This window comes from Amphiprion ocellaris, chromosome 1, assembly GCF_022539595.1.
Source record: "Amphiprion ocellaris isolate individual 3 ecotype Okinawa chromosome 1, ASM2253959v1, whole genome shotgun sequence".
Classification (NCBI taxonomy): Eukaryota; Metazoa; Chordata; class Actinopteri; family Pomacentridae; genus Amphiprion; species Amphiprion ocellaris.
In genome coordinates this window covers 40,407,449-40,435,422 of record NC_072766.1, presented here as the reverse complement: position 1 = coordinate 40,435,422, position 27,974 = coordinate 40,407,449, and the positions used below count along the sequence as shown (strand labels likewise).

Here is a 27,974-nt window from a genome sequence, read left to right as displayed (position 1 = left end):
AACATCAGAGCCTCGTTTAAAGGCTGCATCCTGTTTTGTTTGGAGTCTGAACAATGAATCCAGGCTTCTGATTGGCTGCAGCTGTCTGAATTGGAGGAGGAGGGAAGCTTTCATGATGGGATGGAGACGGCTGAGATTAAAAGTCACCCAGGAGATCTATTCCCGCCTTAAGTAGATCTGCAAGATAAAAAGTCAAAGTCTCAAGCCTTATTTTGAAGAGTTTGAAGGTTTTTATTTAAAAAAAAAAACAAAAAAAACTAAACACAAAAAACAACATTAAAAAAAATAAAGATTTAAAAAAACAGAACAGAAAAACGTGAACTTACATTTAAAAACAGTATAAAATGACATGAAATACATAAAACAACATGAAAGAACATTTTAAAACAGCATAGAAATAACATATAATAAATTTAAAAAAAAAACAAAAACATAAAATAACATAAAAATGAGTTCGTTTGACCCCAGGCTTTTAGCTGTATAAAACAGAAAGTAAAGTTTTGTTCATGCCTGTACAGAACATGTTTAGCATCCTCAAATGTGATGAATCAACAACTCAAAAAAGATCCAAAACGAAAAAAAAACGTCCAAAATGACTAAAAAGTGATACAAAATGGTTTAAAAGTTGCCCAAAATGACTCAAGCTTGGCCAAAATAACAAAAAATATCCAGAATGACACAAAATGTCCAGAATGACTAGAAATCGCCCAAAATGACTAAAAATTGTCCAAAATGACTAAAAATGGGTCCAAAATCACTCAAAGTTGTCCAAAATGACAAAAAAATCCTAATATGACTAACAAAGTGGTTCAAAACTACTTAAAATTGGTCCAAAAAGTTGTAAAAGTTGCCCAAAATTTGGCATAAATGACAAAAAAATAGTCCAAAGTGACTAAAAAATGGTCCAAAATTACTTAAAGTTGGTCCAAAATTATTAAAAAATTCACCCAAAATGACTCCAACTTGTCCAAAATGACGAAAAAATAATATCCAAAATGACTACAAATTGGTCCAAAATGACTAAGAATTGGTTCAAAATTACTCACAATTTGTCCAGAATGACAGAACCTGTCCAAATCGACTCAGAAATAACTTGAAAGCTGTCCAAAATTACTGTAAAAATGGTTAAAAATTACTCAAAATTGATCAGAAATGACTCAGCAGCAAAGAAATGCTTTAATCAGGTTGTAGACTGGTCTTAAACCCATCTAGTGAAGCAAGTGCATTAATGAACTACAATGTGAGGCTAAAGTGTTAGCATGAAGTTAGCTAATATCAACATTTTACACAATTTAATTTTTTATTTAGGGCACCTTAATTTTTTTTGTTTGTTTTAGGGCCCTAAACTTTAAATTGCTGGAGTCAAACTGACCCCAGATGTTTGTAAATTTGAAGGTAATTGGAGGGTTTAGTTGATCCAACAGCTCTTTTTAAAATTATAGTAATTAAGCATTTAACTCTCAAAAAACATGGAGATACTAGCTGGAAAATCCTAATTTAGTGAGTCATCAACTTTAAAATGGTGTTTATGCTGCCAAACATTAAATTAGAAAATACCTGTAATTATAGTCTTCTGCTTGAACATGATTTCATTAGAATACTGATTAAATTGTTGTTGCTGTTGAGGCCAAACTTTATTTTTCAGAGTGTCTGTGGTGAAGAGTTTAACATGACAAAGCTGATCTCTGCTGGGCTTCATTCCTCCACATTTAAATCAGACTGGACTCTTTGTTCGTCCACCACACTTTTCCTTTACATGGCGGCCTGTTGTTCAGAGCGAAAACTACAAAAGAACTAGTGTTTGAAGTCTAAACACAGAGCAGCAGAGCAGTTTAGTGTCCAGATAAGTATGAGTGGAGCCTGTAGGAGAAACAAAAGCCAAAAGTCTTCTTGTTAAAGTCAAAGTAAATAAAAGGCCCAAAACTAAAAGTGGCACAAATGAAGAGATGGCATTTAGATTGACAGTCTGACTCCAAACTGTTTCTAGGAGGGTTTTTTCAGCTCTCGGTTCATTTTTCCTCACTTTATCCTCGCTTTCCCTCTCTGTTAGCCAGTTTTCCCTCATCTGTAGGCTAATTTGCCTCACTGTGACCTCATTTTCTCTCACTCTAGGCTCATTTTTATTCACTCTGGCCTCAAATTTCCTCACTGTTTGCTCTTTTTTCTTCACTGTGGCCTCATTTTTCACTGCAATATAAAATCCTGCACCTCTGTGGAAACAGAACAACCATGAACAAGAGAGAACTCAGAAATGTCTGTGTGCATAAGGCAGTTATGTCATTAATTACACAAAAAAGATAAAAGTAGATTTTAACTACTTATTTTACAAAAACAAAAACTGGGCATCAGCATGTACAACACTTGTCCAAATGCTCACAGCTGTTACTAATACTGTACACATAAATCGCTGAAAAGTCCCTGAATTTTTGCCATGTCACTGTTTATTTCAGCTGAGTCATTCAGAGCTTCACGGTTGCACAGAGAAGCGCAGAATTTTTAGTTTTTTATGGAATCTGCTTAGAGAAAACATTTTATTTTTGGCAAATTTTTAAATGACACATGTAGAATAAAATGAGCTGGATGAAATGTCTCCTCTTTAAACTTGCATTTCAATGAGTTTTCCAACCAAACAGCACATAGCAGATGAATATGTAAGAATTTGATGATTCTCTTTGGATAAACAGTCTATTTTTCTTTTTAAAATGGATAAGAAGCCTTTCACACCTGCTGGTGGGCTTGGGGGTTTGGTGGGTTAACTCGGGCTACAAACACTAGTTAAAATAAGATGAATTTAATTGCCTTTAAACACAGTGAAGAAGGAGATTGTTCCCAGCAGGTTAAAGAGGGAAAAACAAATCAATTAAGCTGTTTATATCATCATTTCTACACAAACAGACTGATTCTCTTCATGTCTTTGATCAAGCTGTCGAGGAACACGTCACATAGCTGCCAGTAAAACCAGCGCCGCTCTGATTTTCCAGCCTCTGAGGTGGAGAAAAGAGAAGTTTCGGGCCTTTAGCAGCAGTAATGAAGGCAGAACTATTCAGCTTCTCCACCACGGTCTGGTTGATCAGCTCGCTGACCTTCAACTCCTCCTCTGAGCTCCAGGCCACCACTGACTGGACTGACGCTAATGGCAGGCATATTGAGTTACAACCTGACAAATGTTCTCCATGTTGGACCACAAAGAAAGGAAGTTTACCGTTTCGGCCGTCGTGATGGAGAACAAAACTAATGCATGATTTATTGCTCAATCTTTTTTTTGTATAAAATATGGATTGCATATTTATCTCCATTCAGCTGGTGTTAAATATTTCAAAGCTCCGACCTGCTGATCGATGCTGCTACGCTGTTTTTGGTGTTTTTCTACAGCTGTGTGTCTCACTCCAAGCAGTTTCTGGGTGGTTTTTTAGCTCTTGATTCATTTTTCCTCGCTCTGTCCTTATTTTCCCTCTCTGTTAGCAAATTTTCCGTCTGTCCAGGCTAATTTTACTTACTCTGGCCTCCAATATCCTCACTGTGGTGTCACTTTTCCTCACTGTTGACTAATTTTCTCACACTCTGGGCTATTTTTCCTCATTTTTCCTCACTGTTGGCTAATTTCCCCTCATTCTACACTCTAAGAAATTTCCCTGTAAATTTACAGTAAAGAGTTGGCAGCAAAAGTTGCCAGCAGAGCACTGTTATTTTACAGTAATCCTACCGTATTCTACAACAACAGTTTATTACTGTAAAAAATATTACAGTATTGTGCTGTTCAGAGAGCTGAAAGCCCCAGGAAATAGCATAGTATAGAAATGGCTCAGACAAGAGATGATTTTTCAACATTAATCTTTTATTAAAGCCAACTCTGTATCAAACATAGTTCAAAAACTGACCTATTTAACCCATTCAATTTTAGTAACAACATACAATCATTTCCTCATGCTGAACAGGTTCCCATTCTGCATGTTCTAGTTCAGGTACACTGAGTTTGGTTTCCATTTTTCCTGAACTGTAACAAAAGATTCCTATATATCACTTAAATTATTTAACTACTGCATTGAACACATTCAGCAACTAACAAATTTCAAGTAATTCAAGTCTTGTAAAATAAAATCTATAAAAACAATTAATGATGTTTAACAGGTTGTCAACAATCTGTTTAAAAATTGCATATCACATTTCAGGAACCCTGCCTTTAGAATCAGTCTTTCATAACTCTTGATCATGTTCAATAAACACCTAGTCAAGGAACAAACCTGGAACTGAAGTATTTTCTACTGAACCCAACACAATACTGAGACTTGTTACCTTAAAATGACAACATGAACATCTGGTTGCAGACTGGGCTTTTGCTTTGTGAAAGTGAGGTTCTGTGTGGAGAGGTTTACATGAAGTCCCACTCAGAGTCCATCAGTCTTTTTATAAAGGAGGCTACATGTGGATTTACAGTAGATGTCTTTTTCTGGAGCAACATCACCTTCTCCTGGCTGGTCTTTGTTCCCCTCTCAGGGTTGATACCAAGAAAGAGCCTACAACGAAATGACAAAGAAAGAATATATTAGGTGTGGTAGGCAAAGATCCCTTGAACATAATATGGAACTCTGTCACATTCATCCAAAAAACATACAAAAATAAACAGGAAACTCAAATTATTAAGCAAAACAGAGGGTTCCACTTATAACAGCTGTTTAGTTCAATACACATTTAAATCTAATTTTTGCAGTCGTTTGCATAACACCCAAATTTACCTTTCCTAAGTGTAGAGAAAAGCAACATGACACATCCTACAACCTTCATAAAACTTGAAATAACCCAAATGGTGGAATGCAGACAAGTACATGTGGAGATCTGATATCAGATCAGTGGAGCATCACATTGTATAGTTGATGGAAAATTACACAAAGACAGAGATAGCTAACCTAACCTAGTTGGATCTGGTTGCTTAGAAATTCATTTTCCTGGTCTGGTTTAAAAGAAAGACCCAAAGTTTTGTCCACTCTGCAGCCAAAGGGAGCATGCTAGTTAGCTAGCTAACAGTGTGGGAAACGTTAGCATTCATGCTAGCTGCTAGCTAACAGTGTGGGAAACGTTAGCATTCATGCTAGCTGCTAGCTAACAGTGTGGGAAACGTTAGCATTCATGCTAGCTGCTAGCTAACAGTGTGGGGAAACGTTAGCATTCATGCTAGCTGCTAGCTAACAGTGTGGGAAACGTTAGCATTCATGCTAGCGACTCGTGGCTAACACCAAGCAGTAACTAACTGGTTATGTTTATGTTACTGTCAAAGAATAAAACATAAAATAGACTGACAGAAATAAAAGTAAGGCTGACTGTTTAATAATCACAGTTACCTTGTTCAGTGAACCGGTGTTCCAGTTTGACTGGTGATCAGGTTAACTGGTGATAGTTTCCGTCTCCAGATGTTTCGTCCGCAGATTCGTCACGATCAGACCTGGATTTACGTGAAATAAAGATACCAGATAAAGAAGACCTCGCCGAAAAACGTCGGCATCACTACTTAATAAAGTCTGTATCCATGTAAATATCATCTACAGACAGTAAAAAGAAACGTGCTGGCCGAAATAAAAAACACGTATTTTTCAAGTACGGTGAGAGGATTCGAACCCACGTAATCCAGCGATAAAATTACGAGACCACCGTTTTACTCATTGTGCTACCAATCAGCTCTGCAAGCTTTCTGCTTCATCCATATAGATCACTGCCATCCTGTCAGGTGTTTAATACCTGGTGATTGTTCAGGAAACACGTCCATGTCAACTGGGGATAGTCACAACTTAACACAGGCTTCCTGGTTAACAACGAGTCACAAAACTATTTATTGTCTCACTAATAAAACCCACAACATAGAAGCACGTCCACTGCTGTGTTGTGTGTTAGTTTGTGTGTTCAGTGGAACAGATCCAGAGCAGAACTTCAGGTTTAACTCGGGTTTGTTCTCAGAAACACTCAGACCCTCAGCAGCCTCCCATCAGAACAACACGCAGCAGAACATCAGCTTGATTTGCTAAAATACATCGGAACAAACTGAGACCACGTTGTTTAAACTACTCACTCAGAAAACAATAAAAACTCATTCAGTCATCCACGTCCTAACCGTCATTTCAGAGCACTTTAACAGCTGACTATATTAAAAAAAATAAATTAAAAAAAGGGAAGGGAAGTAAAGGGATTCGATGTGGTCAAAACAAACAATGGTTTATTCGCTCTACACAGTGAGCCATGAGCATCTATTGGATGTACTGAAGTAGACTACAGTCACATTTGAACATTACAGCTACAGATATTCCTGTTGGACACTGAAGATACTGTGCTGCCTTATTTGTATATTTAGCCTACATGTACTCTAAGGTGGATTAGGAGCATGTCATTAAATCAAATACTGTCAAACACCACAATTCACTCTCGTCTTCCTCTGCGACATCATTAAAAGTATCTTCTGCCATTTCTAAACCAGCCAGGATGTTTGGGAAGACACAAATCACACAAATATATTGTTTGTTTTGACCAGGTCGGATTCTTTCCTTTAAAAAAATATATAGTCAGCGGTTAACGTGCTTTGAAATGAGGGGTTAGGACGTGGATGACTGAACGAGTTTTTATTGTTTTCTGAGTGAGTAGTTTAAACAACGTGGTCTCAGTTTGTTCCGATGTATTTTAGCAAATCAAGCTGATGTTCTGCTGCGTGTTGTTCTGATGGGAGGCTGCTGAGGGTCTGAGTGTTTCTGAGAACAAACCCGAGTTAAACCTGAAGTTCTGCTCTGGATCTGTTCCACTGAACACACAAACTAACACACAACACAGCAGTGGACGTGTTTCTATGTTGTGGGTTTTATTAGTGAGACAATAAATAGTTTTGTGACTCGTTGTTAACCAGGAAGCCTGTGTTAAGTTGTGATTATCCCCAGTTGACATGGACGTGATTCCTGAACAATCACCAGGTGTTAAACACCTGACAGGATGACAGTGATCTATGTAGATGAAGCAGAAAGCTTGCAGAGCTGATTGGTAGCATAATGAGTAAAACGGTGGTCTCGTAATTTTATCGCTGGATTACGTGGGTTCGAATCCTCTCACCATACTTGAAAAATACGTGTTTTTTATTTCGGCCCGCACATTTCTTTTTACTGTCTGTAGATGATATTTACATGGATATAGACTTTATTAAGTAGTGATGCCGACGTTTTTCGGCGAGGTCTTCTTTATCTGGTATCTTTATTTCACGTAAATCCAGGTCTGATCGTGACGAATCTGCGAACGAAACATCTGGAGACGGAAACTATCGCCAGTTAACCTGATCACCAGTTAAACTGGAACACCGGAGCAGGATGATCAGCTACAGATGGTCCCTGCAGGTCTGAGGGCCGAAAATCGTCGTCCTCAGTTCTTCCTTTTCTCCTAATTCTTCCCTCAGTAATGAGTAAAATCACTGATACATAATATTTTAAACCTATTTCATCACTTCTTTGTGTTGGCTGTTTGCTAAATGCAATGATGTGCAGGAAGACTTGCTGAGACGAGTAACAGTCGGACTGCAGCAACAGTCACACTCAAATCAACCCAAACCAGAAAAATACTGTAATCTGCTGTAAGATTGTACGTAGGGTTGCCACCCGTCCCTTACAATACGGAACCGTCCTTTATTTGACAATTAATTGTTGCGTCCCGTATTGAATCAATACGGGACGCAGATTGTTCCGTATTTTCATAAATGTTCCATACACGTCTGTCACACACTCATCAAAACTGTCTAATGAACTAAATAAAACACAGGAAATATTAAGGGCAGCCAGTTTCTTCCACGTAGGACCTACGTAGCGAGGACCCGCGAGGTCCAGCGGGTAGATCAGAGTTCTGTGCGTACCCAGTCCTACCCGGTCCTGTCTCTGGTTGCCTGGTTACAGACGCTGCTGCACCGGCGGGTTTAAAAATGTCTACAAGCGAAACTCCACCACGTCCAAAGAAGCAAAAACGTCTGCAAATGTAGACATGAGTGGGACGACTCAAACCCGGGCACTAGGTACAGGGCAAACTGTGTTTTCTGTTGCTCATGGACTGGCTGGAGTAAGGCAGCATCAGGAGACCAACATGTAAGAAACATGAGAACAGAGAGAACCCAACCAGCAGGTCACAGTTTATCATCCTCAATCATCTCCTGAAGTCCATATGGTGAGAGACATCATCATGATGTGATCAGCTAGATTTCCTACAGTATATGGTTGTTAATTTACCAGAGGATGCTTATAATCATGCTGATGTGGCCTAAGTTGTTTAATATTTTAAACGCTTTTTAGTTTTTAATAAACATTTATTTAATAGCCTATATGTAATCAATAAATGGCCTTTGCCTATCTAAAGAAAAACTCCTTCAGAACTCTAAGTTAACAGTACTAAATAAATCAATAAATGCATGCATACACACATAAATAAGTGAACATATTCATTGTTTTAAGATAAGATTTAGATTTAGATGAAAAAAAATGTGTAGAGAATTTCTTTGTCCAGTTCTGTGCATTCAGTTGTTTATGTTTTTGCAGAATCCAGTATTGCTCACTGGTTGGTCATTACATTTTGTTAGTTTGATTTCACTGTTTAAAATGATGCCACCTCTTTTCAGACAGAACCTGTGATCATAAAACAATACAAAATTCTTAGTTTTGTGTTAATAAAGCACTTAAAGCTTTAAGTATGGCTAAATGCTTTTTTCAAAATTAAATATATCACTCCTTAGGTGGTCGTGACCCCAAGTTCAGTAAAGTTGGAAAGATATTCACAGATTCAGACTTCCAGCATCAATAACTCATTAGATATAGGTTGTCAAAACATAAACGGTGCCTCTTTCCCATTGTTGCAAGGCAGACAATGTGCTACAAGCCCAGTTTTATCAAAAGTAGCTGTCTTTCAAGCTACAGGAATAACATTGGTGTCTATGGAGTGAACAGGGTCCGTCTGCAATTTGCAAAACCACTGCAACAGTAAAGAGAGACAAATATTCAATAACTTCACTCTTATACATTGTAGTGTCACTAAAATCACTGCAGCCTTCAACTGGCTCCTGTTGACACCAATGTTATTCCTGCAACTTGAAAGACAGCTACTTTTGATAAAACTGGACTTGCAGCACATTGTCTGCCTTACAATGATGGGAAAGAGGCATTGTTTATGTTTAGACAACATTTATCTGAGTTATTGATGCTGGAAGTCTGAATCTGTGAATATCTTTACAACTTTACTGAACTGTGGCCCTGGCAGCCGTGGTGGGCGTCCTTTATTTTCATTTCTGAAAGGTGGCAACCCTAATTGTACAGTAGCTTGCTGTTAATATTTTGTTCTTTGAAAACACATGAATTTACAGTATTCCGCTGTATTTACAAAGAACTGTATATTACTGTACAAAATATGCTGTATTTTTACAGCAATTCGTTACAGTGTAGGCTCAATTTTCCTCACTCTGACCTCATTTTCCCTCACTATAGGCTCTACTTTCTCACTGTGCCGTCATTTTTCCTCACTCTGCGCTCATTTGCTTTCACTGTTGGCCAATTTTCACTCACTGTAGGCTCATTTTTATTCACTCTGACCTCAAATTTCCTCACTTTGGGCTCATTTTTACTCACTTTGGGCCCATTTTTCCTCACTGAGCTTTCATTTTACCTTAATGTGTGCTCATTTTTACTCACTGTTGGCTAATTTTCCCTCATTCTAAACTCATTTTTATTCACTTTGACCTCAGATATCCTCGGTTTGCTGGTTTTCTTCACTCTATCCTTATTTTCCCTCTGTTAGCAAATTTTCCCTCAGTCTAATTTTATTCACTCTGGCCTCCAGTTTCCTCACTTTGTGCTCATTTTTCCTCACTCTGACCTAATTTTCCTCACTGAGGTTTATTTTACCTTATTGTGCGCTCATTTTTACTCACTGTTGGCTAATTTTCCTGCTTTGTTGTCAAATTTTCCCTCACTCTGGCCTCCATTTTCCTCACTGTGGCATCATTTCCCCCTCACTTTTGGCTAAATTTTCCTCACAGATTGTTCATTTTTACTCACCCCGGCCTCAAATTTCCTCACTCTATGCTATTTTGTCTTCACTGTGGGATCATTTACACTCACTCTGGGCTCATTTTTATTCACTCTGACCTAAAATTTCCCCACTTTGGCCTCAAATACCCTCACAGTTTGCCAATTTTTCCTCACTCCGACCTAATTTTCCTCACTGAGGCTTCATTTTACCTTAGTGTGCACTCATTTTTACTCACTGTGGGCTAATTTTCCCGCTTCGTTGTCTAATTTTCCCTCACTCTAAGTTCATTTTTACCCATTTTGGCCTCAAATACCCTCACTGTTTGCCCATTTTTCCTCACTGAGGTCTCATTTTATCTCAGTGTGCACTCATTTTTACTCACTGGAGTCCAATTGCCTCTCTCTGGTGTCATTTTCCTCTCACTGCTGGCTAATTTTCCCTCACTCTTGACTCATTTTTACTCACTCTGGCCTCAAATTTCCTCACTTTGTGCTCATTTTCCCTCACAGTTTGCAAATTTTTCCTCACCGTGGGCTCCGTTTTCCTCAATCTGGGCTCATTCTTCTTCAGTGGGGGCTCCTTTTTTCTTACTCTAGGTTTGTTTTCCCTCACTGTTTACTCGTGTCCTCATTGTGGGCTCATCTGTCCTCTCTTTTTGCTCGTTTTTCTTCAGTCTAACCTCATTTTCCTTCCATTTTTTTCTCACTGTGGGCTCGACTTCACCCACTGTAGGCTCTTTTTCCTCACTGTGGCCTCATTGTTCTTCATTCTCGACTAATTTTTCCTCCCTGTAGCTTTTCTCCCTCACTGTGGCCTCATTTATCCTCAATCTGTGCTCATTAGTTTGAACATTGCAAAGCTCCGACTCCGCTAATCGATGCTGCGGTGCAGTTTTTGGTGTATTTCTTGAGCTGTGTGTGCAGAAATTGTCCGCATTAACAGTAAAGGTGTGGTCCTGATGAGACTAATCTGCTGACCAACATGCAAACTAAAGGTGCGCAGCGGCATCTCTGATTGGCTGCAGGACGAGCCCCACCTTTGCACCACTTCCTAATGGCTCACCTGAGGCTTGTGGAAGGAAAAGTGGAGCGGCTCGGCTCAGCAGGAGGAGAGGAAGGTACATTTCAGCCATGCAGGAGCGAGAAGACACACCTCTGGTAAGTATTTATGCCGTTTGTTGCTGTTGGGACGTCGAAATGTGAACGCAAAAAGCTGCTTTCTGGTAAAATATGAAGATTTGAGAAGTTTATTCACATTCACAGACATCCAGGCAGTTACTCTGTTCAACAAAAGAGACACAAGTTACGAAAATACTCTGAGAAATCTGCAGCAGTGGTTGTAAAATGCATTGTTAAAAACTTTCTCGGTTTGAATAAAGTGATTATGGCAGCTATATGATGCATGTATCTGTTAAAATAGGTTCACAATGTCAAAAAATGCTCAAATAGTCAAGTAAAATCATTTCATGTATGCGTTTTATAGGAGTTTTTCCACAGTAATATAAACATAGAAACACATTTCAAGGTTTTCAAGTGACTAAACCTCAAGGCTGTGCAATAACAAAGACATTATAAGGAATAATTCTTTAAAAACAACAGAAAATTAGAACAAAGTCATCATCCTACCACATTACAGACACATTTTGTGCAATATTTTACCTCTCTTGGTTTCTAATAATCTCAAAGACAGATTTTTTTATTTTATTTTTAAAAAGATTAGAGACCCAGGTGGCCAGTTTGCTTCCTGAGTTTCTACAATATTGTTTTTTATTATTACTAGTCTTAAAAATCCCCCATATACAGGCGTTTATTGAATCATCGCAGCTGGTGTTGAAGTTTCTCTGAGTTTTTGCAGTCATGTAAATATATAAATATGCATTTTGAAGCTTTGTATCGCTTCCTTTCTTCGAGCACATACTTCCATCTCTACATGGGTTCAAAGGAGGGTTGCTGGGTCGGATAGTTTTACACAAACAGCAGCAAAGTTGATTATTCCGGGCTTGAAGCTGGGTGGAAATGCGCACACACCTGCACAGCTGGACGTCCTTCCCTCTACCTTTGCATGCAAATCGTCCGGTTTGCATGCCCAGTAGTCTTCCCCCCTCCCAGACCCTGTAGTCAAATAAAACCTTCCAGAACAAGCTGCTCGGTCTCATTAAAACAGATGGCCGGACACAAATTGACTCCCAGTCAAACCGCCGCCACCAAAACTCAGCTGAGACGTCTCTCTTAATTCAAAGGCTGCTGCTTTGTTGTCAAAGGACTGTGCACTTCTGTTGCATTTTTTTGTTTTAATCATCTTTCACAAGCAGCTGAAGTGTCTATGCAAATAAGGCCGGCTGATAAAAGTCCGTGTTTACTTAGGCAAATGGATAATCTTATCAATAATGAATGAGTTTCCTCTGTGAACTCGTTTATTTCTATGACAAGCGGCGTTTGGAGATAAACAGGATGTGGCTGTTCTGGTTGTAAAACAATAACTAGAGACACAAAGTCAAAATGTCATCAGAGTCATTTTAATAATTACAATAAAACTAAAAAACAGCACGGTGCAGAAGGTTGAGAGCTATGAAAAACAACACCATTTACAGTTTCAAATAAAGTGAAAAGAATTTTATTAATATTTAGCCCAAGCACAGTTTCTCTTTAACCTCCTGAACCCTAAAACCCAAACTAAGGTTTAAAACACGTTGTATTTTTAAAAATCTCTCACACTTGACCATTTATTAGGTCTAAAAGACGTGTTTATATTTATAAAAATCACTTAAATCCAGTTTCTCTTTTACCTCCTGAACCCTAAAACCCAATTTCGAGTTTAAAACACGTGTTATATTTTGAAAAATCACTCAAATTTGTCAATTTCTTATGATTAAAAGATGCGTTATATTTAAAAAAAAACATTCAGATACAGTTTCTCTTTAATCTCCTAAACCCTAAATCCAATTTCAGGTTTAAATGATGTGTTATATTTTTAAAAATCACACGAATTTGACCGTTTATTAGATTTAAAAGACATATGTTTTTAAAAATTATTCAAATGCTATTTCTATTTAACCTTCTGAACCCTAAAATCCAACTTCAGGTTTAAAAGACATGTTATATTTTTTTAAAAAAATCACTCATACAGTTTCGCTTTAACCTCTTAAACCCTAAAACCCAATATCAGGTTTAAAAGGCTTGTTACATTTTTTAAAAAAATAACTTAAATTTGACCATTTTTTAGGCTTAAAATACGTGTTATGTTTTCTAAATATCACTCAAATGCAGTTTCTTTAACCCTAAAACCCAATTTCAGGTTTAAAAGGTGTGTTATGCTTTTAAAAATCACTCAAATATGACAATTTATCAGAGCCAGAAACTGCAAAAATTGAAAAAAAATCAATGGATTTTCAGCTTCATGACAGGCCTCAGCTTCTGCATTGGGAAAATGATCGAAATCTAACCTTAAAAATCATATTTTATTTATATCTTACTTGCTTCATTGAAGAATTTGTTAAAAACTAGACAGTTTGCTGTAGCAGGATTCTGTAAAAAAACAAAACAAAACAAAAAAAAAATCGAAATTTGGGGCTCTTCAGCACAACTGTAAAGCCATTAGTGACCAACAGTCACACGACAAAAATTCAGAGACTTTTTAGGATGAACTGCAGGCAGTGTTGGTGATGAGAAATATAAACAAAATAAAAATAAATAAATAGAGAAATATTTGTTGCATGTAGAGCCAAATATTTTCCAGTATTTGTAAGGCCTGTGGACAAAAATGTACAAAAATATTGCACATGTTGATTCATTAGTTTTTTTGTTTCCATTTTTGTAAAAATAAATTCATAAAAAGTTCAAAATTTAGGTTTTTCTTTTTTTCCCCATTTTTTTTTTTTTTTTTTAGATTTATGTCATAATGACTTTGTAAAAACTGACAAAATTGTCGAATTCAACCCTGAACTATTCATGACGAGAATGAGAGATGAAATCAAAGATTTTGTACAGATTGGTTCCAGTTTATGTAGAACTAATTCTCTAAGAAATGCAAATTTTACATTTTTTTGTTATTATTTTTAGGATTTATGGCCCCATAACTTTGTAAAAACAAAGAGTGGTGCTCTTCTGTTGGAAATATTAACCAAACCTCATCTTAAAATTGAGATATTTGATCAAAATTACTTTTTTTCTACACGTCTCATTTAAAAATTAGCCAAAAATGTTTGCTCTCAACAAATTCAGCCAAAAACAAAAAAATCTGAACAACTCTGTGCAACCAGAAAGTTATGGATGACCAAACTGCACCAAAAGTCTCATGTCAAGAATTCAGGGACGTTTTGGTTGAACTGCAGGCCGTGTTTACACAGTAAGTACAAGACAAGTAATAAAATGGCCATATTATTACTACTATAGTGTATATATACTACACTGTTGCTATTTTTATGATCTATGGCATTCTAACTTTGTCATAATGCCCAAAAAACGGGTTTGAGTTCTATTTCTTTCTTGCCAAAGAGGTGCAGATCTTCATACTGCAGTAAAAACCGAGGCCACAGTGAGTAAAAATATGACAGGAGCAATAAAAGCAGCTCCAGAGGGTTAAAACATCACCGCTTCTCATTAGTACATGCAGCATCTTGGAGGAGTAGCCACAGTTGGCTGGATTTATTTGGTATCTGTTGCTTCATCCTGCTCATAATGTAATCCTAAACAGACTCCCTGGTTTTAAAATCAGTGCTCTGTGGGGGCCGACCATCTGCTGCAGGACTCTTCTTCTAGCCACTAAAGACGTGTTGTGTGGAGAATGAACGTGGGACTGAGTCAACGCCTCGCTGGTGTACTGTGTGGATGAGAATCTGACTAGCTGAAGTGCAGGACATGGTTTTTATTCCACGTTCCGTCAGCAGCCCAGTCTTCCTGCTGTCATGTCTGAGAGTGTTTTGTGCATCTCTGCTTCAAACATCAGGCAGGAAAGACTTTGCATATGAAGCGAGAATGAAAATTCAGGCAGTTTTGCATCGACCACAAATGCTTCTGAGAACCTCTGCATGTGGAAAAAGGGTGGCGAGAGAGTCCTAATGGGTTTAGAGGTAAACTGACATCATGTCTGCACATTCATTTCCCTACAGGCGACATTACAGCCGCAGACGAGATGCCTGCGATGTGGAGACGTGCTGGAGTGGTCCGAGGAGCACAGGTGTGGAGAACGAGTCCATATTAACGGATAAAACATTCAGAATCAGAAACAAACTACAGGGCAGTTCATTATTCCCCACATGATAAAGAAATCATCTGAAAATTGACATCTATAAGCCGAGAAATTAGGAGGTCAGAACAGGAAAAGTTGCCAACATTTGTGAAATAGAAGTTTCTCGTTAAATGATTCAATTCTTAGCTGCAGAATAAAATATTCATATTTAAAACTATGATATGGAAGGTTATGGACCAAGCAGCTGCATCATAAAGCATTCAGGATACATCCGAGGCACAAGTCTAGTTATTTTATCATGTTATTTTATCACCATCATGATGCTGCAGATATCAAGGATTTACCCTAACAAGGATGAAAGTTAGTTTTAATATAGAATAAATGAACAAGTTGTGCCCTGGTGTGTGTCAAAAGAAAGAATAATGGTGTTTTTAGAGGTCAATTATGGAAAGATATTTGCACAAATCAAGGCAAAAGAGGTTCAAAAAAGTGGGGCAAGTAAATGTATAAAATGTTTTCCAACTTAAAAACTTACAAAAATTAAGCATAACAGACAAAAATGTCTTTAAACGTAGAAAAAAATGTAGATTTTTTTTTGAGAAATTAACTTACAGACCATCTGCATCCGGATCTGCTTCAACAGTTCCATTGTGATACTGCAGACATCAGAGATTTACCCAATTAAAGATACAAGTTAGAGTTATAGTAAACAATAAATTAATGAGTTGTGTCCTAATGTGTATCAAAAGAAATAATAGTGTTTTTGGAACTTTCAGCTATGCTAAATGTCAATGGTTGCAAAAATATTTGTACAAATCAAGGCAAAAAAAGGTTCAAAAAGTGCAAAAACTGCAGGATTTAAAGTTCTAAAATGTTTAACTTAAAAACTTGTGTTCGCGATCATGAAAATTAAGTACGTAACACACAGAAACACAATATTCGTCACGATGCTGCAGAAATCAGGAATTTCCCCAAATAAAGATAAAAATTAGAGTTATAGTACAGAATAAACAAATGAGGTGTGACCTGGTGTGTGTCAAAAGAAAGAAAAATATTGTTTTTGGAACTTTCGGCTATACTAAATGTCTATCGTGGGGAAATATTTTTACAATTGAAGGCAAAAAAGACACCAAAAGTGCAAAACAGGTGGCCAGTCACATGCACAGAAATGGATGTGGTGTTTGTGGAAGTTTGCATGGAATAATTTCATGCCTCAGTGGTCAGGAGTTTGGATCCAAATGGACTTAGAAACGTCCATGTGGGGACTTTAGTCAGTCTTGTTCATTTTTTTTCACTAGGACTTGAAAATCCTCACTAAATAATAAGTAAACAAAATAAGCAAAGAGAAGAAAACAATGAATTTGGCAGATGACAGCTGATATTTCTGCACAGTCCCATCTGGCTGCTAGAGGACTTTACATGTTCATTTTAGAATGTGTGGGGAAATTTAAATTGTGGTGTTTCTGCTTTGAAATACACAATTGCATCTCTATAGTACAAATTAAGTCCTCAAAATTTTGTGCTTGAATTCTTCTTCCACACAAAAATTATTTTAAATAATGTGACAAAAATCCATTTCTTTAAAAAAAAAAAAAAAATTGTAATTAACTGAAAGACGTGCTGATGTTGCCGATTATTAAATAATTAAAAATACATAAAGAGCTAAAACATAAAAAAAAAAATAAATAAATAAAATAAAAAATCTATTTGGAGCAACTAAATTTGAAATAAAAATTGTCAGGGTTAGGGACATTAAAAAACACCTTAAATAATTTGGGAAAAAAAATATTTTTTGAGTAATTAATCTACGGATGTGTGTTTGTCACCAATCAATTATTATTAAATTTAAAAATATAAAATTAAGTAATTAAAAAATACATTTAAAAAAGAAAGAAAAGAAAATCTAATTGCAACAACTTTTTCTTTTTTCTTTTTATTTATTTTTTTTTGACATGTTAAAAACTTTTGTTTATATAAAATTTAAAATACCTAAAGAGCAAAAACACACAAAAAATCCAGAAAATCTAACTGGAGCAGCTTTTTCTTTTTTTTTTTTTAAAAGAGTCAACTTAAAAACTTGTGTTCATAATTCTGTTAAGTAGGTATACAACTCCTAAAAATCCTTTTAAATAATGTAAAAAGACTAGTTTGTATAACCTATTTTTTATGAGTAATCAACTTAAAGACTTGTGTTTATGCTACTGGTCATTAAATAATTAAAAATATTTTTGATTGTAGAGCAAAAGCTAGTTCAGCTAACTCAATGTAGCTTGTTGGTTGAACATAATTTCAGTAGAAGATGCTTTAACTGTTGCTTTATTTAACCTTCGTGTCGTCCTGCGGGTCAAAATTGACCCATTTTAAAGTTTGAAAATGTGAAAAAAAAAAAAAATTTTCACAGTGAAACTTCTGATGTCCACATTTTCAACATTTATGGGAAATCTTTGAACATTTTTTTGGGTGGAAAAAAAGAAATATTAAAAATGTTTAAGAACATTCACAAAAAAAATCAACCAAAATCCAGTGAATTTTGCTGGATTTTCATTGATTTTTTTTTGTGATTGTTCTTAGAGAAAATATTAGAAGTTTTACTGATATAAGATAAGTCCTTTATTTCTCCCCACATCAGGGGAAATTCACATTGTTACAGCAGCTTATGTAGCAATAGACATAGTAATAGGAATAAAATAATAATAGTACAGTAGTATTACAACAGTAGTAATAATATTTACAATATATACAGGGGTGAGAGATGAGGATGAAATATATGTAATCATTTTAGATATTTTTAGGATTTTTTTGGAAGATTTTTACTCATTTTTTGAAAATATTTACAAGAATTTTCTTGCAAAATTTGGGGGATTTTTAAAAAAAAAATAAAACTTTTAAGGGAATTTTTAAGGAATTATTGGAATTTTCTTCCTGAAGGTTTTGCAAATTTTCAGAAATTTGGGGAATTTTTTTGCTGAATTTTTGGATTTTTTTCAGACAAGGAAAGAATATTTTTTGGTGCCCATAAATGAAGACAACAGGAGGGTTAATTCAAATCTAGAAACTCTGTAAATGTAACATAAAATGTCCAGAAGCATGGCTGCTGCGGCTCTACGGGAGAGCAAGAAGAAGCAGGAAGTTTGTGATTGTGACACTTCAGGTGAGCTTCAGGTGAGAAACTTTATGTATGTTATAATCTTAGCGTCCTGCTGGGATGTTCGTGCTGCTCCACGGTAGATGAGACCCTGGAGAACGTAGCCAGAGGTCTGGCCAACAGGATGAAGAAGGAGAAGAGCCACTGGGCGGCCGGACGAGTCGGAGACATCGACTTCCTGTGCTCCACCAAGACCAGAGGAAAGGTGAGAGTCGGAGGCAGAATAAAGACAGGAGGTTACAGAAGAACTCTGACACATCTCTTGATTGGTTCCAGTTCATGAGGGTTCGCAGCAACACGGAGCCGGTGCTGATCTACCAGATGCTGACGGAGGAGTGGGGCCTGGCGCCTCCTCACCTGGTGGTGGCGGTGGTGGGCGGAGACGAGCTGGCCCAGATGAAGCCGTGGCTCAGGGACACTCTGAGGAAAGGACTGGTGAAGGCGGCACAGAGCACAGGTCAGAAACCAGAACAGGCCTCAGCGTTTTTAAATCAAAGGGATGAACTCACTGCTGCCCTCTGCTGGCTGGAGGCAGAATTACTGGAAACATGTGACCCAGAGAAGTGGGTCAGAATTTAGTCTTTTCTTGGTGTTTGTGCTGATTTAAGTAGCGCTAGCATTATATTTATCATCAAAAATAACTCTCTTACAGCTCACAACTCTCTGGCTCAGTACATATCACTGGTACTATAACGCTTTTTTAAATACATAACTGAATAGAATATTTGCAACTAAATTTGGCAATCCTTTAATGCAAAATAAAATGCACATTTGCGTAATTGCATATTTGCAAAATGCAAAATCTGAAGACAAAAATTTAAATTTACTAAGTTATTTAAACCTGTAATGTTGCCTTTTCATGGGTTAGATGACATTATGCTGTTGCATCAACTTATTATTTTGTGCAATTTGAACTCGGATTTATCCAATAATTGATTTATAACAAAATTCTAATTGCAGAAGATTTTTCCTTACTTCACATTCAGGAGTTCAAGTCCCGCCTACTGAACATACAGTACCTAGACAATTTCAGACAGCAGTTAATTTGGGAACATTTTCAAATGTGATTTTACCAACAGTGGACTCATATTTAGTAATGAAATTTGCTGCTCTGTCCCTCAGTTTAGCATTCTAGTGGATGAAAATGACAAAGTTTCAAATGACAAATCTGCTCAGCTACAGGCTTTTTAAAATGTTCATTTATAATCTCAGAATCACAATCAAAATTAAAAATATTTTATTGATCCCAGAGGGGATATTGTTCATGTTACAGTTACAAAATCTGTCAAATTTGTACAAAGATATGTGCTAAAACACAAGTAGAAAAAAACATAAAAATGTACATCTGTGGGGCACATTCAATTTATGGTGGTTTTGCTTTTAAGATTTGCAAGTAAGGTGGAAAAAAAGTTAACAGCCAAAAATATTGTTGTTGAATTAATTTGTCTTCTTTAAACCAATTACATGAGCCAAAATGTGGGAATAAAAAAAACCCCCCAAAAAACAAAAAAAATACGAATAATAATATTTGCCAACTTAAAAGTGTTTGCTCATGATAATAATAATTAAACATATAATGCATACATATTCTTTTAGACAATGTGGAAAAAAAATCAACTTAAAGACTTGTGTTTGTGCTACTAACCATGAAATAATTAAAATACATAAAGAGCTAAAACATGAACAAAACAAACAAACAAAAAAAAAAAAAAAACCACCAGAAAATCAAATTAGAGCAACTTCATTTTTTGGCATCTTAAAAATAGTGTTTATAATTGTGTTAATTATGTACTTAACACTTAAATATTGCTTTTAAATAACATGGACAGAGTAGTGCAAATAACTTAATTTTATGAGTGTTCAACTTTAAGACTTGTATTTATGCGTAACCCCTTCCTAGTGCTGGAAGCATATTATTAGACAAGGTTACTATTTTAGCCTTAACAAACAGGATCCTGAGTGCTTAGCGGTTGATGGTAAATTGGCTAAATCCCTTGTTTAATTAGATGTTATAACAGGCAAAATCTACAGAGAATAAGAACAGCGCGGTGCCTCCACTGTGGAACTACTTAACTCAAAACCAATAAGCTATATGTGTATTTCCTCAGAAACAAGCAATAAATGTCTAAGATGTTAATAAAGTCAAATAATATGAAATTACACAGGTCAGCCAAAACATCTATAACAATAATACATTTAATATTTAACAGAATGAACTATACCTTCAACAAAAGCAGCTTAACTGAATGTGTCAACAGTCCGACAGTTTTAACAATTTTCAATGTTCAGTTTTGTGTGTGTGTGTGTGTGTGTGTGTGTGTGTGTGTGTGTGTGTGTGTGTGTGTGTGTGTGTGTGTGTTCACAATGTTACCAAGCGCTTGGGTTTTTGTTTATCGTTGGGACCCTTTAGCTGGTGCACAAACAAAAATAAATGCTCCTTCGATCCTTTAATAAGGAAAACAACCCCCTCTGTGTCTCAGAGAAAAAGGCTCCTCTTACTCACGAATCCAATATGCAGAGCAGGTCAGAAGAGTTGGCGGTGAAGATGAAGCAGCGTCGTCGTATGTCCAAGTTCAGCGGCGGGGTCCCTCGTCACAGCAGTAGCAACAGGCTATTTAGCATGTGGTCCTCCAGCGAAGTCCTCAGCTCTCCCGGTCCTCAGGGAAAGTGGCGGCTGGTGTTTATAACTAACTGTCTCTGACAGCAATACGTGCTTAAACGTCCACGTTTGAGTCCACGCCTAGACTTTTTCGAGTTAGTAACAAAAACAATAACCGCGGCTAGCAGCTAGCCTAGCTGCACTTCACTTTGAACTACGGTAGACTGAGTCGCTAAACTGCAAGTTTCACAAGACATAAATCTGCTAAATAATAGTTGTGCCAATACTTAAAGTATGCAGGTCTACAACTTTAATCACCTCGACATTAAACTGGATTTTCCCCGCTCGTCGTCTGCTGTTCTCTTCTGCTGCATGTGCTTCTCTCCTTTCTCCAACGTCGCTGCGCCGTTTTTTTCTTCTTCCTGTCTTTTTCCGTACTCACCAACAAAGTGAGTTCTGATTGGCTAAAAGTGCAGCTTAACTGAAAACCCTATTGGCTTACAGTATATCACTCAAACACCTTGAAAATACATGCTGAGTAAACAAAACGTTATACATTAAAAGAATCATGGGTGACGTAATTTGTAATAGCTATAATCATACATGTTGCAAAACACATTTCTTTTAATTATCTATAATTCGTAGGTCGTTACATATGCTTAATTAAATTTAAGATGCCTTTGATTAAAGAGGACAAGCTAATTCAGCCAACTCAGTGTAGCTAGTTGGTTGAAAATAATTATGTTTGTTTTTGTAGTTTATTAGTTGCTTTAACTCAAAAAGATTGAAGCAAATTAAGCATTAATTAATTAATGAAGCAGTAATTGTTTTCTAAAATGTAGAAAGTCATTCACAGTTCATGCAGAATTCAATGTACACACTCCTATACGTCTCCAGGGGCCTGGATTCTAACCAACGGCCTTCGCTTTGGCATCACCAAACACCTGGGCCAGGCGGTGCGAGATCACTCGCTGGCCAGCACCTCCTCCAAGGTTCGCGTCGTGGCCATCGGCATCGCCCCCTGGAGCAGGATCCACAACCGAGAGGCGCTGCTCACTGCCAAGGTTTGTTCTCACGCTGACAACAACAAAAGCAGCGTCTGGATCATTCTAGAACCTGAGGACATCTGGGCTTCAAAGTTCTTGAAAAATAAACCTTCTCTTTTCCAGTTTCTGCTCCATATTCATCGATTATAGGTATTAAACTATGAACGGCTTGATTGACTCAGCTTCCACATCAGTGATAGCATTTCTATTCCGTGTTTTATTTGTTGTTTGCTAACCCTACTCTAATCACAGTAACAGGGTTGCTAATCCATGCTAATTTTAGCTTTTTCTCAGCAGTAGAAGCTAGATATTTAGCTAGCTGTTACTGCTGACCAAGAGCACAAAGTGACTGATGGAAAAAAAGTGAGACATCCAATCAAGGCTGACAATGTTATGAAAATATAAAAAATAGATTAGCTTTAGAATAGCTTTGCTCTACCCATTCTTTTGGAAAACTGTTTGATGATGTTGATTCCTAATTAGATAGGTACATAGTTCCAAATTTGGATTCCACATGGTCAAAATGTATGATTTGACACCAAGATCATTTAAATAGGACAAATCTTTGCAATTGTATTGTGAAATGCAGCCGCCATCTTAAATTTTTAGGTGACTAACGGGTTTTATCAAAAAAGCAGCCCAGTAGGTGGCAGTAACAAACCTAAAGTCTGTTCGCCAGCCGTGAAGAAGGTACACAGGAGTGACATCAGCGCACGAGAAAGTTTGTTGAACAGTGAAGGAAGACGAGACCACATTGAGCTTGCTGGCCAAAAGTTTTCTTTTAAAAATCTTCCTGAAGGCAGCTTGGAGAAAAATGTGGTTGTGTGCAAATTGTACAATGAAGAGTTTTCTGATCACCGCAGCACTTCAAGCTGACGGCATCACCTCAATGTAAAACATATTGCTGTTAGCACCAGAGCTAACGTTAGCTACGACAGTCCTGCTAACAGCTAACGGTGTAGCCATCCCATAACAGACCACTTTAGAGGACATTGAAAGTGCTTTAGTTTATTAAAAATCTTAAAATGTTGAATATAATCGCTATAATTGGACTTCGCGTTTGCAATAATCTGTGAATTAAGTTATTGCTCTGACAAGGAGGCGGAGTAATAACTTAAACCACAAAACCACAAAATGTCTGTCTTTTAATAACTTAATTATAAACTTTTAGTTTATAACAAAAATATTAAATATTCCTAAAAAAAAAGAACCATCAAAATGACACCATTTATCACTCAGAATCTACGAAAACAGAGTTAATCTGTGGATTTTCACCTTCTTGAAAATCCTTGAACTGCTTATGCTGATGTTATGTGCCATACAGTGGGAAAACCAAACTAAATCCAGGCTTTAAATCATCAAAATCACTTTTTTCTATATGTCCCTTTTTAAAATTGTATGAATTTTTATACATTTTAAATTATAATCATGTATGTGTCTATTCATTGATTCACCTGTCAACCAAAGTTTATTTGAACTGAAAAATTTTACTTATTGTGTCAAATATTGCTACTCGACAAAAATGGGATTAATCGCAATTAATTACAAAGCCTGTAATTAATTAAATTTTTTAATTGCATCCCACCACTATTTAAAATATTATGTTGATTAAAAAGAATGCTCCCACAATTACAAGAGTCATCAATGAAAAAAAAATATACAAAAAAAGGGATTTAAACTTCATTATAACTGTTTTATTTGAATTTGGTCATCAGAGGGGTGGGACAAGAGAAAAATGACATTTTAGGGGGAACTCCAGACATATATGGTATCTTAAAAATATTTTCAAACATTCTTTTCTCCTAGTTTTTTTTAAGATTTGGTCTCAGGACAAGTACATTCACACAACAACTGCATGTTTTAGTATTTTGTATGTGGACTATTTGAAATTTGATGGGTGGGATTTCCAATGTTCTGGAATGACCCGTCTACGAGCAAATGTTTACGTCTCTCACATGTTCGTTCTCTCTTCTAGGTGGATGAGCCAGCGGTGTACAAGCCCCAGGACCTGCCCCACGGCTCGGTCTACTCCCTGGACAGCCACCACTCTCACTTTGTTCTGGTGGAGGAGGATCCCAACAGACCCGGGGCCACCAGCGAGATGAGGGTGAAGTTGCTCAAGCACATCTCTCTGCAGCGCACCGGATATGGAGGTAAAAACATCTTTCATCATCATGTAGTTCAGGATCAAATATGACTCAATAAGAATTTCACAGCTTCACAGGTTCAGTACATGTCAGTAGTCACTCTAAAACTTCATTAAAATTCTAATTTTCTGATCTGTAAACATTATTTTGATGGGTTAGATGACAAAATAATGTTGCATGAACTTAATATTGTGTATAATTTCAACTCAAATATATTAGTAGATTTAAAACTAAAATTAAGTTGTAACTTGATGAAATTGGATTAACACTTACATTTTTCTTCTTGAGTTCAAGATAAAGAAAAATCTTAATGAATAACTATTGTTTACTATAAATCAACTTTTGTTTTCTTTTCTTATTTAAAGGCAGAACTAAATAGACTAGAATAGATTTTGTGATTTGCAAATAAATTTGTCAATTCTTTTGTGCAAAATAAATTAATACAAAATGCATGTTTGCGTAATTGGATATATGCAAAATGCATAATTGCAAGATAAAAATGTACTAAATTATGACTTACATAAACCTGTAAAGTTGCAAATGTTATTTTTATGGGTTATGTGACAAAATAATGTCGCATCAGTTAAATATTTTGTGCAATTTTAACTCAAATGTATGCATTAGTTGATTTAAAACTAAATTTAAGCTGCAGTAACTTAATGAAATTGGCTTCATAACTTAATTTTTCTTTATTTTGAGCTCAGGCCTCCAACCTTATCTATTAAACAATTTCAGAAACCAATCAAAAAGGGTATATTAGCAGTGAAATCTGGTGTTGCACCCTTAAATGCTAAAGTTTTATCTGAAAATTATGTTCAGTTACAGAGGGATTTACTTAAGCAGTAATAATAATAAAACCATATTTTTAAATTGTGTAGAAGTGCCATTACATTTTTCATCATCATGTAGTCAATAATCAAATATAACTCAATAATTATTTCATCTACCGCATAATTACAAGATTCACTAAATAATGATTTATTTAAACCTGAAAAGCTGCAAACATGATTTTGATGGATCAGGTGACATCATAATGTTGCATCAGCTTCATATTTTGTGCAATTTTAACTTAAATTTATGCGTTAGTTGATTCAAAACTAAATTTAAATTGTCATAACTTCATAAAATTGGCTTAATAGTTCTTTTTTTTCCTTCATCTTTGGTGCAAGATGAAGAAAAATCATTCCCTCTCCTGTCTATCAAACAAGCCCAGACAATTTCAGACAGTAATTAATTTAAGAATATTTTCAATTGTGATGTTGCCAATAGTGGACTGGATATTTAGCAGTGAAATCTGGCGTTGCACCCTTCGCTTTAGCATTCTAGTGGTTAAAATGCTAAGTTTTACTTGAAAACTATGTTCAGCTATAGAGGGCTTTATTAAAGCAGTAATAATAATAATAATAATAATAATAATAATAATAATAATAATAATAAAAAATTTAAGTTGTAGTAACTTAAAATTGGCTCAATAATTCATTTTTTTCTTCATCTTGAGTGCAAGATGAAGAAAGATGAGCCCCTCTCCTATCTATTAAACATGTCTGGACAATTTTATTATCCACAGAGAACTCATACTAAGGTGAAAATTTGCTGTTTTACCTTTTTATTATTATTATTTCTAAAAATAATAATGATAAACTTTATTTATACAGCATTTTTTAAAACGCGTCACAAAGTGCTTCACCTCTAAATCCAAGCCACCAAAACGTCAGAAACTGAAGTTCCTTGACTTTTCACTTGAGGCTATAAAAGAGTGGATCTCCATAGAGTTCATATTAAAACTCCTGTTGTTGGAACATGTGGAAGGGCAGGGTTGAGGGTAAAGCAGATAAACAAAGGTCTTTATGTGGTCTACAGCCTGGAACTCTGCTGTGTGTGGTTGGAAACTCTGTTGCTAGGCAACAACATTCAGTGTCATGTGACATTCTGAGCAGAACAACATGATGTCACAAAGCTTATCAAATGTCACAGTCATGTGATGATCTGATTGGAGCAAAATTTGTGATGTCATGATGATGTCATAATTAAGAAAAAGTATAAATACTACTGTCTGATCTTCAGTTCAGCCAGTACACAGCCACCAGCGAACAACAAAGACCAACGACCAGCGAACAACAAAGACCAACGACCAGTGAACCACAAAGACCGTGGAAATCTGACGGAAATCTCGTGCAAGTCTCATCAAATCTCGTAGTAATGGAATCAAGCATTCTGAGTTTTGAGGATTTTCCAGCTCTGCAGAGGCAAAGAAGGAACTTCACCATCTGCAGTGCAATCATTGAGGAACAACAGACTGTCCCAAAGAGACAGAAAATCGACAAGAAGTCCTGTCTCAAAGTGGCGTTTGGGTTGACGGTGCCGGTCCCCCACGGCCTCACCACTTCCCCGACAGCCTGTTGCAGCCAAGAGGGTTCTGCAGCCACAGCAACAGAGCCCAACACAGAGTCTGCGGCTAGACCCGGACCGAGGCCCGCTGCTAGACCCGGACTGAGGCCCACTGCTAGACCCGGACCGAGGCCCGGTGCTAGACCCGGACCGAGGCCCGGTGCTAGACTCGGACCGTGGCCCGGTGCTAGACCTGGACCGAGACCTGCAACTAGACCTGGACCAAGGCCCGCTGCTAGACCCGGACCAAGGCCCGGTGCTAGACCCGGACCATGGCCTGCAACTAGACCCGGACCAAGGCCTGGTGCTAGACCTGGACCAAGGCCCGGTGCTGGAACCGGTCCAAGGCCCGCTGCTGGACCCGGTCCAAGCCCTGCTGCTAGACCCGGTCTAGACATCTTGGCCAGACCAAGACCCCAGCCTGCAACTGGACCCAGGCCAGAACCCCTGGCCAGACCAGTGCCAAAGACCGCAGCACAGCCCATGGAGACACCAAAGCCAGAGCCCATAAAGACACCGGGGCCAGAGGCTGTTGTTGAGGAAAATCCTCTGTCTGCTGAAGAACAGATTCTGCAGCTGAAAGCTATCCAGGCAGAATCCAAGAGACAGATTGCTGATCTGTCCATGGATCTGGATAAAGAACAACTGAAAATGAGAGAGGCTTCATTCACCATTCAACAAATGGAAGCATCTCTACAAGAAGTCAGAAAAGAAAAGACGGAGACGGAAACCTGTTTGGTCGAACAGGTCAACCAAAACTCCCAACTACAAATGGAGCTTGAAAAAATTCAGCTGCACCTTAAGGAACTGCAGCACCAGTGGGAGGTGGAAAAGTGCCGTCTTGAAGCAGAGATAAAGACGGCACTTTCTGAAAAACAAGAAGATGACTCCGACCAGAAAATAGATTCTATAGAGGAGGTGGTGGACAGACCAGAAAAAAAGAAGAAGTCCTGGTGGAAGAGGTTCGTCAATTTCTTTAAGAGAAGTGGTGGAACCAAACCTCACCCTGAGTCCTGACTCAGGTTGAACCTCTTCCACTAAACTTCCACCTGTCTGGACCCACCAACCAAATAATTTATATCTTTAGATATTATTAATTATATGTTATAGGCCTAATTGTTTTGTACTAGATTTTATACTTTTTTATAATAAAATATAAAACTCCATTATAAACTACATCCGCATGTTTCATGTTAATATATATTCTCATGTTGTGTAAATATATAATACCATGCTATATTAATAACATGTAGTTAAAAAATTTGAACAAAATTAAAAAAAACTAAATTTAACAGAATGTTCCTTACTTACATCTTTTCTTTTGCAAAATTTTGAGCTTGACAAGACTGAACAAAATATCAACTTCAATAAAAACAGCCAGAGTTGCTGTTAAAAAAAAAGAATTTCTGCTTTTGTGCAGTTGTGATTCTGCTGTTTTC

General features: G+C 36.9%; 1 protein-coding gene across 1 annotated transcript in view; it reads left to right on the top strand.

Annotated features, from left to right (window-relative positions):
• The first annotated feature begins 11,106 nt into the window (after window positions 1–11,106).
• Window positions 11,107–27,974, top strand: part of trpm5 (transient receptor potential cation channel, subfamily M, member 5) — a 47,518-nt gene continuing 30,650 nt past the window's right edge. The window contains exons 1-6 of the mRNA XM_055010667.1: window positions 11,107–11,180; window positions 15,131–15,198; window positions 18,404–18,560; window positions 18,632–18,812; window positions 21,852–22,018; window positions 23,976–24,153. Of these exons, the coding sequence (XP_054866642.1) occupies window positions 11,154–11,180; window positions 15,131–15,198; window positions 18,404–18,560; window positions 18,632–18,812; window positions 21,852–22,018; window positions 23,976–24,153 (778 nt within the window). The 5' untranslated portion in view covers window positions 11,107–11,153. The remainder of the gene's footprint in view (window positions 11,181–15,130; window positions 15,199–18,403; window positions 18,561–18,631; window positions 18,813–21,851; window positions 22,019–23,975; window positions 24,154–27,974) is intronic.